Source organism: Buceros rhinoceros, unplaced genomic scaffold, assembly GCF_000710305.1.
Source record: "Buceros rhinoceros silvestris isolate BGI_N320 unplaced genomic scaffold, ASM71030v1 scaffold30874, whole genome shotgun sequence".
NCBI classification, from domain to species: domain Eukaryota; kingdom Metazoa; phylum Chordata; class Aves; order Bucerotiformes; family Bucerotidae; genus Buceros; species Buceros rhinoceros.
The window spans coordinates 10,030-19,902 of NW_010409325.1; the positions used below are offsets into that span (position 1 = coordinate 10,030).

Below are 9,873 nucleotides of genomic sequence, written 5' to 3' on the forward strand. Positions count from 1 at the left end.
CTTTGACAGTCAGGCGTGAGGTTCCTGGGCTGTGCACGTCTCCGGAGACCCTGTCCCTGTGGCTGCTGCTCTGAGGCACGCCCAGGCCGAGGTGCTGATCCGCAAACCACTGACTTCATTGATTTCAGGATGTGCGTGTAGGACAAAGAGTTCAGAAGTTAAGGGAGACTCTGAAAAGATGTGCTACAAATAGGGCAAGCCTACGTCTGGGCTTCCCAATCACATCCTCTTTTTAAAGGCCTCAGTTGTCTGTCTCTGATTTCTGACAGCTCCGTCGTGGTGTCAGTGGTAGAGAGTATGTGCCACGTATTGGGCTGGAGAGAAGAGGATGCATTTCTTGAAGAGACAGGCATGAAAGTAACAGTGCAAAAGCCAAAGGGAGCTGGGGAATGTTGAGGCTTATATGTGAAGAGGGGAACACTAAGACTCACCCACCCCAAGCAGTGAGAACTGGCAAGAGGAAGGAGTGCAGCTGCGAGTGTGTGTGTGGCGGCGGGGGAGTTAGGGGTGTGTGGCCCGTGTGCTGTGAGTGTGGCCCAGGTGACACTGAAGCAGAGGGCACCAGACAGTGATCCAATATGGAATGCTATTCCGCCCTTTCACTGTTCCTAGCCCTGCTCCTGAGGAGGAGAGATATCCTGATGCTACAGCACTTACCCACAGTCTTGTGTGAGCAATGGGCTGATGTCGTGACTTCTGGGATGGGCTCTCCCCTTCCACTTCCGAGCCAGTTGTTAATCTTACTGCTTCTTACATCTTCGTGCCTTGTGCATGCTCTTGTTCAAAAGTAAGTCGTAACATCTTCCCTTTATTCTGCAGGGGATGACTGAGGAGGAGGAAGACAAACTGCTAGCACTGAAAGACTTCATGTTAAAGTCAAATAAAGCTAAAGCCAATATAGTGGATCAGAGCCACCTGCATGACAGCAGTCAGAAAGGGGTGATTGACTTGTTGGCTCTGGGAATAACTGGGAGACAAGTGGATCTTGTTAAAACAAAGCAGGAGCCTGATGACAAACGGGGTAGGTATATTACATGGTCTGTAGAGATGAAGTACAAAAAAAAAATCCCTGTCCGCTGGCTTAAACAACCTAGCAGTAGGTTTTTCTCTATTAACTACATAAATAAAAAATAGGCATGTAAGCGCTGGACTCCCGTCAAGTCTGAAAGTAACGACAGCCTGAGTGAATATTGTCATGATTATGGGTTTTCTTCTCTCCCCCTAATTGCTTATAGCTAGAAAACACGTAAAGCAAGACTCAAATGTCAATGAAGAATGGAAGAGCATGTTTGGGTCCCTGGAGCCAGCTAACATCTCCCAGCCAATACCCAAAGGACATGGGCAAACTACGGATCCTGAAGCCATCCAGGCTGGGAAGCCACTTCGTTCCGAGTCCTCGGCTGGCATTTGTGCCACTCTGTCATCCTCGCCACAGGTACTGCGGAAGAACACTATCTCCGCATCTCCGACTGAAACGGCCCAGCTGTTTCATCGCCAAGTGGGACTACAGGGATGTGGCGCTGGTCTGTTTGGAGGTTCCTGTACACTGGTGCCGTTCCCTGGCATCCTCCCCGGCAGAGCAGCTAACTTTCAAGTTTTTGTTTTTAAAATAGAGATTGAGAGAGGATGGGAGTAAGTTTAGTCACTTGAACAGAAGAGCTGCACCAGCAACAGTTTCTACAAACAGAATACAGAACAGACTAGGCAGATGGGGTGGAGTGAGTGAAGGGTTAAGCTGCTCCAGAAATACTAATTTCCACTGGTTTTAATGGTTTTCATGCAAGCGTGAAATTTTTTAAATGCTAATTCCTTCCTAATTGATTGAATAAAAAAAGATTTTTCCATTTTTCTTCGGTGCCACCCAGTAATTTTAAGAGCAGGGTTTTCCTGTGTGTACAACGTAAGGCATATTCTTCTAAGTGCTTTTCTCTTGCAGGCATCGGATGGGGCAGTTCAGCCCAGGAAGCCGCCCACGCAGGCACTGAGCAGTACAGCGTCCCCATCTGCGCACCAGCTACGCATCACCACGTGCAAAACCGAGCTTCAGCAGCTGATCCAGCAGAAGCGAGAGCAGTGCAATGCGGAGAGACTGGCCAAACAGATGATGGAGAACGCCGAGTGGGAGAGCAAGCCCCCACCTCCAGGTAAGCCACAGCCCACTGGGGTTATTACACAAAAAAAAAAAAAAAAATTTTAATCAAAACATAACCATTTCAAGGGAAAAATGCAAACCATGAGGAGGAGAGGAAATGATTAGTTTAGGAAACGTGCCCACTATGCAGAACACCTATTTGGCAAAATACGGAGAGGTATTTAGTGCCACCTAGATCGTTCCCCTTGCAGTAACAGCCCCAAACTGCTGCTCTGAAGCCCAGGTTGTTCCAGGCGCTCTGTCCCGGTGGACAGAGCCGTGGGTTGTTCGTAACCAGGTACATGGCAGATAACTTGCCATCCTGTCACAGCCCATAGCTTCGTTCGGGCAAGGGGAGGAACACTGCTGGAGGTGAGAAACGTATCCCACCTGTCCTCTAGTAATGGGAGTAGATGTGCTTCGGCTCCAGGCGCTGAGCGCAGAGCCTGCACTGCCAGGCTTGCAGGGGTCGCAGAGCGCTGCTGAAGCCAGTCAGTAAATCCACACGCCTGGGTGTACACAGCTGCTGTGTCAGCTCGAAGGAAGTAGTAGAAAATCGTCAGACACATGATCCAACCAGAGAGCCTTTGAGGATGGACAGCCTGGACTGAGCTTGGCTAAGCTGTGCGTTTGTCTTCTGAGGCGAGTTTTACAGCCTCTGAAATAACGTGTCCCAGTACCAGCAGCTGACCTGCTCTGCCACACGAGTGCCGCACAAACGTTCATATTTAAAGTTTGTGTCTTATTCTGAAATAGTCTGTCTTTCATTGTCTTCATCTGCTGCCAGTCCTTCACTGGAGTTGATGCCTGTTGGAAGGGCAGCCAGATACCGGGGCATTACCTATTTCAGACAAGCGTTGGCAATTCCTTGGCAAGAGTTATCTTGTGGCAGCCCAGCATCTCGATTTCTTTTTGAAGGACTGGAGTAAATGTTCTGTGGGGCATAGAAGAGCTGGTATTTATTTATTTCCTAGGTAGGTAGGCTGACAGCGTAGCCCTAGTGCCACACCGAGCATGTCGGTTCAAGTGCTCTACAGACAATCCAGGAGCTTCGGTCTCTTCAGCCGAGCTGCTCGTTACGTGCAGTTTGGGCGTTTGGGGGGCAGCCGCGCGCAGCCTCCACGCTGACAGCAGAGCTGCGCACTAGTGTCTCTACAAAGAGACGTAGAAGGGCTTTTGTAATTTCACTGAACGTACAGGGAACCCATCTAAAAGAAAACCTCCGCCCAGATCTGCCAGCAGGGTTTAGTTCAGAAGTGAGCAAACAGGCTGTTGCCTTTAGTGTTTGAAATGCCTTTAGCTCTGGGCTGTCTGCGCCTTCTGTGCTTCGCAGCTGTAACGACTGTATCCCGGTGGAGCTGCTGGTGGGTGGCATCAGGGAGATTTTCCTCTTCCTAATCAGGTTATGAAATCAACACCAAACCTCACGGGTGTGTTTTCTCTGCAGGGTGGCATCCCAAGGGGTTGCTGGTGGCTCACCTCCATGAACACAAGTCTGCGGTGAACCGCATTCGGGTCTCCGATGAACACTCCATTTTTGCCACTTGCTCAAACGATGGCACAGTGAAAATCTGGAACAGCCAAAAGATGGAAGGAAAAACCACTACAACCAGGTAGCTTTAAAACTCTTGGGATTTGGGGGCTGCTGTTTTGGAGTCTGAAGTAAAGTAGAGCAGGGAGCAAAATGTGAATCACTTGTGGGTGTGCTGGAGATACCAGTCATGGAATACACTAGTGTTCCTCTTGGCATGCAGCTGTAAAATATTCAGTTGCTGTTTAAGTTAGTTAATACAAGGAAAAAAATGGCTAGCAAATGCAAAGGGACTGCTTCACAGTTGCAGTAACTGCAGCCTTTTTGATTTTATTTCCACACATAAATATATCCTGATGCCGCTGTTGAAAGCTTCTGAGTTTTCTGGAAGAAAGCAGCTTTATACTGAGCTGCCTCATCACTGATCCTGATGGAGGAGAGCCGTGTTGGTGGTGGAAGCACGGTGGTGTGGTGGGGTATGCTACTGGACACGGATCTAGCTCAGACCCCTACTGTACTGGTAGACAGGTGTGTGCTTCCACAGCTGGAGATGCTCATACCCCAGCGGCTCGAAGACGGAGAGCTCGGCTTGCAGAGGCAACACAGGCTTTGTCACTCTCTGACTTGGGAACGTGTTATTTTCGGAGCTCTCTCAAGAGCCATTGGTTTTAAGTAGGTGTTTGAAAGAAATCATTCCTCTTTTCTCAAAGTGCCATCAAAAAAAAAAATCCCGTTTTTTTCTCTCTCTCTGTACTGCTCAGATCCATTTTGACATACTCTCGGATTGGAGGACATGTGAAGACGCTCACATTCTGCCAAGGCTCGCATTACTTGGCTATAGCTTCGGATAATGGTGCCATCCAGCTTCTTAGTATTGAAGCTTCAAAGCTCCCTAAATCTCCTAAAATCCATCCAATACAAAGCAGGTATGTGCTCGGAGCAGTTAAGCCTCATCGCAGAGCTCAAACCATTCGTGTATTCTTCCGTTAGATCCCTTGATTGCTCTGGGCTTCCTGCTGGCTCAGCCCCAGCCGTGCTGACAGCAGGGGAATTCAGTTCAGAAATGAAATAAGCCAACTCTAATGGAGATGGAAACTACAAGCCCGATGTTTCCTTCTGGTACGCGCTGTGTTCGTGCATGAGGAAGGTGTCTGTCTGCACACACGGCGAGCGGTTGGTGACAGCACGGGCAGCGTAACGTGGAGAGGGGTTCCTGCCTCTGGACTCCGGGTAAATCAGGATCTGGTAAGCGCCGAGTGTGAACGGGGGAGAAACAGCACACTCCCTGAGACACCCAGCGCGCAGCGCTGTCTTTGTGTTGGCAGGCTGCCACTGACAGCGTTGTACTAGCCCGTAGAAGGCTCGCAGGTCCTGTCGGCAGAGATTGGAGAGCATCTGCTGTACTGAAATCAGAAAGGAGTCTCTGGCAGGTGCCTCCAGGAGTGACATGAAGAGGACAGTGCTGCTCAGCATTAGCCGTCGGAAGAAGTCTTGAACCTGGAGGGCTCCCCGTCTGTTTCTAAATGCATTTATTCTTTTGATCCAGGTCCTTAGATCTGAAGGATGATGGCTGTGTGGTAGATATGCACCACTTCAACTCAGGAGCCCAGTCCATACTGGCTTACGGTACCGTTAACGGGTCTCTGGTTGGATGGGATTTGCGATCGAGCAGCAACGCTTGGACTCTGAAACACGACTTGAAATTAGGCCTCATAACGTCGTTTGCTGTGGACATTCACCAGTGCTGGCTGTGCATTGGTAAGCCCGTATTTCCTGTTAGCTTCTCTCTTTCCCCCCACCCCTTCTGGTTTTCTTTTACAGTAACTGTAGCTCAAGCTTTTGCTTGATCCGATTTGACTAGAAGATGCTTTTCTCAAACAAGAGGAGAGAAACACCTCCTGACCTACTTGTGGGAAGCATCATGTCTTCTGAGGACTTGAGGCTGAGGTCCACCTCCCCAGGAACAGAGCACAGGGATCTGGGCACCAGCCACGTGTTTAATCCCTCTGACTAGGGCAGCTTTCTCTCTGCAGGAACAAGCAATGGTACCATGGCCTGCTGGGACATGCGGTTCCAGTTACCCATCTCCAGCCATTCCCACCCTTCCAAGGCCCGCATCCGGCGCCTGCTCATGCATCCTGTCTATCAGTCCTGGGTAATTGCAGGTAAGAGATGCCTCAAACTCACCACGCAGCTCTCAGAGGCTGTGATTAAAGCAGCTTCTGCTTCAAGCCCTGGCGAGTTGGGTTTCTTTTTTTTTCCTCCCTTGTAGTTTTTCTTGCGCTTTGCTTGGGGAGAGGAAAAAGGGAAGGTTGGTGCTTGTGTTCTGCCACTGCGCTCTTCCTGGCATTTAAGTAACGAGAGTGAGGAAGAGGGGGGAGGAAAGCCGTGTTAGGCCACGACGAAAATGACAGACAGCCTTTACAGTTCTCATCTTCTGAGCATCACAGCTCTCCTGAGGGTGCTGTCCCATGTCTCTTCTTAAGGACAAATCATTACAAAAGACAAAACCCAGAACTGTGCCGTACGTTGAAGCTGATGGGAGTTCTGCCACTGCCTTCAGTGCCTCTGTAGAGCAGAGGCGGACAGGTCCTCCCACCCCACGTGAGCCTAACCCAGCTGCATCACGGGGTCGAGCTCTTGGAGCTCTCCCAGGGCCCCTCGTCTGGTACGCTCGCCACTGCTGCGTCCCCGCTGCCTCTCGCGCTGTCTCATGCTTTCGAGTGTTTGCGTCAGGAACGCGTTCTGAAGTGGATGAAGCTGCTGTAAAATGAGAGTAATTTGGGTTTCATGTTTTATCGCTTCTTAGGCTTCACTTGTTTTAGTTCTTAACCACCCTAAGAGATAAAACAAACTTCCTGAAGAAACACAGAAACAAAGCAGGCTTCTCTCTGCTTTCTAGTTTGTTTCCTCCCTGCTAAAGAGTAATCGAGTGATAAGGTTCACCACTGTGGAGTATTTTTGAGAAGTCCTTGCCCGCTGTAGTGAAGCCTCTCCCAAGCAGTAAAACCCCCGAGACTCAGACAAGGCTTCACTGCTAATTCCAAACTGCCTCAGCTCCTGCAGAGGGCCGGCGGGGCGCGTCTGCCATATCTCTGCACGGTGGCAGTGGAGCACAGAGCCAGCCGGCCTGTGCCCTCGAGTTTGCAGTGGCAACGTCTTTCCCGCAGCTGTTCAAGGCAACAACGAGGTCTCCATGTGGGATATGGAAACGGGCGACCGACGTTTCACTCTGTGGGCCAGCAGCGCGCCTCCCCTCTCCGAAATGCAGGTCTGGTCTCTTTCTTGCCCTCTTTCTGATTGGTAGCCAGGGCCAGAGCCACCCCAGCCTCCAGGCTGTGTGCCAGCACCGCCGCCTGTCCCTGTACCTTTGCCAGTTTGGCACCAGGAACCCGCCCTGCCATTTATTTTGGTGCCATAATTGTTTTGCTCTCAAAATTAAACCCCCTTTAGAAAAGCAGCGTAACCCGGATGCTCACCGGTACCTCCTGCTGTCTGTGGAATGTACCTGTAGCACTTGCTGTCTGTGTCCGGTCGTGTTCTTAGAAGAGCCGTGAGCCAGTGGAGAGTAGGGAAAAGCCAAGATTCAGGGTGTGGCATCTCGTACACACTTGTTCCTGCTGTTTCCGCATCGTGCAGAGTGAAATCTGTGGCGTTGCTCTGAAACCTAAGGAATAAAAGGAAGCGGTTTACCTTAACATGTTAGGATGTGGCCTGCTACTGAAGTGACCTGGCATTTGTCAGGACCATTTGGGAACTGGTGGGTGGACGGGTGTGGTGAAGAACGCATTCCCTCTGTGGGGCACGGCAGCAGCTGTTGGTGAGAACTGGTTTTGATACCTCCCTTTTCCCTGCTAGCCTTCTCCTCACAGCATCCACGGGATATACTGTAGTCCAGCGTCTGGTAACCCCATACTACTGACAGCAGGCTCCGACATGAAAATCAGGTAGTTAAACCAACACCAGTTTTGCTGACACCTTCCCCTCTGCCCCTGCGGGTGTGCTAAGCGTTGCCAAGCACTGCAAAAGCAGTGCAAAATGAGGTGCTCCTCCGAAACTGGGTGCCCCTCCACACGGGCCCCGTGGAACCCCCCAGGAACTCGCGTGCAGGCTTGATGAGAGCGGAGATCTCTCTGCGTTGCTGCCTCCCACTCGGTGTGGAAAGCACACAGCAGCGTTTCTGCCTGCTCATTTTCATCGTGAGAGCAAGACAGCTGTTCAACAGCAGCACTGAGTGCATGAATGTAACGCCTGCACGCGGTTTTGTTTCTCTGTGCTCAGGTTTTGGGATCTTGCCTACCCTGAGAGGTCATACGTCATTGCGGGGAGCTCCAATTGCCCATCGGTTTCCTACTACCGGAAGATAATCGAGGGCACGGAGGTGGTTCAGGTAGTTGCCTGGGACTGACAGACACCCTTCTGCTGGCCTTTTGGGGGGCGCCGTGGGTTCCACGAACCGCGTGAAGGGTTTAATTACAACCATCTCTTACCTTTCAGGGGTGGCGTCAGCACTGCGTTTTCAGGCAGTCAGGAAGAAGTGACACTAAAAGATCTCAGTTGTGTTTGACAGAATGGGACTGACCAAGTAACACTTACAAGCAGAAGCCAGAGTCGCGTTTCTTTTGGGACCCTGAAATCTAGAGTCTTGCCACCCAGCCTGCAGACTGGCTTTTGTGTAGGGTCTTAGCGAGGCGCCGAGAGAGGCAGCGGGCCCGAGGCAGCGGAACTCTGCAGGCGTATCCCACCCTCCAGAGTGGCTTTGGGAAGGGGCAGCTGCTGCTGTTGAGCAGCACCGTGTTGTTTTGGTGCAGTTGAATGAATGCTGCTTCTAAGGTGACTGTTAGAAGGTGGTCCAGGTCAGAGAGAGGGCTACCTCTGCACCGTGATTTCTGAGGGTTCCAAGGGAAGTTGCTAATTACATTCTTGCTGTTGAACCAGTTTTTACAAAACCCTTGGGAAGCTGAGATGTATGTGTTGCTGTAGCTTTTTCTTCTTTTTTGATAGGACTATCAAATCTTGGTGTCATTGGAATAAAGATGAGAAAAAACATTCTTTCCCTGGTCAGGGAGCTGTAACGTCAATTCAGATTAAGACTTTGGTTGTGGGTGATGAGAAGAAGTGAACCAAGGAGTAATCCTAGGAAAACCCTCAAAGGGTGGGAGATTTCAGGGGGGCTTGTTTAGTTGGTTTTGGAGGGTTTTGAGCTTTTTAGGACATCATGTGTGTGATAATTCCCCTCTGCAAATGATTACCTTTCTGTAAATAATATTTCTCATTTTGTTTTTTTACAGGAAATTCAAAACAAGCAAAAACTGGGTCCCACTGATGAGACCCCCCGGAAGGGTCCAGAGTCTCTCCCCGTTGGACATCACGACATTATCACAGATATCGCAACTTTCCAGACCACACAAGGGTTTATAGTGACTGCATCGAGGGATGGAATCGTTAAAGTGTGGAAATAAAGGTTGCACTAGTATATAGTATGTAAATATTTGTAATAAAGAAATAGCAGTATAATGAAGTTTTCTAGGACCGTTTCCAGCGGATGGAACAGAATGGACTTTATAAAGGTGATGACAAAAGTGGTTCTCTGTACCTACCCCCCCGTTAGCACTTCTTAATCACTTAGATGTTTGGTATCTCTAGCACTTCCCTGAAGTTCCAAGCAGCCTGGGAAGAAATCATTTAGCTTGGTTTTTCCTACATTGTTCAATTTGAAGATTTGAAGACGTCCCACATTACTCCAGGAGCTGTGCAAGTACTCCAGCACCCGGATGCTCCTGCACTGAAGTGGAGAAATGAAAGAACCAGTGCATTAATGTCCCCGTACATCCAGTAACTGTAATAAAGTCCACTTGAGCTTCCCCGTTTGGTACGTGGGTCTCTTACATCTGCTGTTCCTCTGCGCTGAGTCGGTGGCTTCTGCTGCCAGAGCCATGCAGTCTGAGATCAGCTTGACCTCGCGTCAGCTCCTCAGCCGTACCGGGTGCCTGGCATCCAGCTGGCTTTGACCCGCGCCTGGTGCTCCGCTCTGCGGGACCGGCACCCGCAGGACCCGGTGCGGGTGTCAGGAACAGCCCGAGCACAGCTCTCGGCGGGAAACGGCGGCAGCGGCGGCTCTGGAGGGCGGTGGGCCGTGAGCTCTCCTTAGAGAGAGCTCTTAGACTTTGTGCCATGAGCTCACGCACCCCTTACCCGCACTTCCAGTCCT

The 9,873-nt window shown here is 50.4% G+C and overlaps 1 protein-coding gene across 1 annotated transcript in view; it reads left to right on the forward strand.

The window, feature by feature from the left end:
* The window catches only part of PIK3R4 (phosphoinositide-3-kinase, regulatory subunit 4), a gene marked incomplete at its 5' end in the record, with an annotated part of 19,207 nt that extends 10,024 nt beyond the window's left edge, over positions 1-9,183 (forward strand). Inside the window, 11 exons of the mRNA XM_010135208.1 lie at positions 820-1,021; positions 1,236-1,435; positions 1,937-2,144; positions 3,579-3,744; positions 4,424-4,588; positions 5,209-5,420; positions 5,696-5,827; positions 6,833-6,933; positions 7,521-7,609; positions 7,944-8,052; positions 8,954-9,183. Coding sequence (XP_010133510.1) covers positions 820-1,021; positions 1,236-1,435; positions 1,937-2,144; positions 3,579-3,744; positions 4,424-4,588; positions 5,209-5,420; positions 5,696-5,827; positions 6,833-6,933; positions 7,521-7,609; positions 7,944-8,052; positions 8,954-9,124 — 1,755 coding nt within the window. The remainder of the gene's footprint in view (positions 1-819; positions 1,022-1,235; positions 1,436-1,936; positions 2,145-3,578; positions 3,745-4,423; positions 4,589-5,208; positions 5,421-5,695; positions 5,828-6,832; positions 6,934-7,520; positions 7,610-7,943; positions 8,053-8,953) is intronic.
* Between the last annotated feature and the right edge of the window lie 690 nt (positions 9,184-9,873).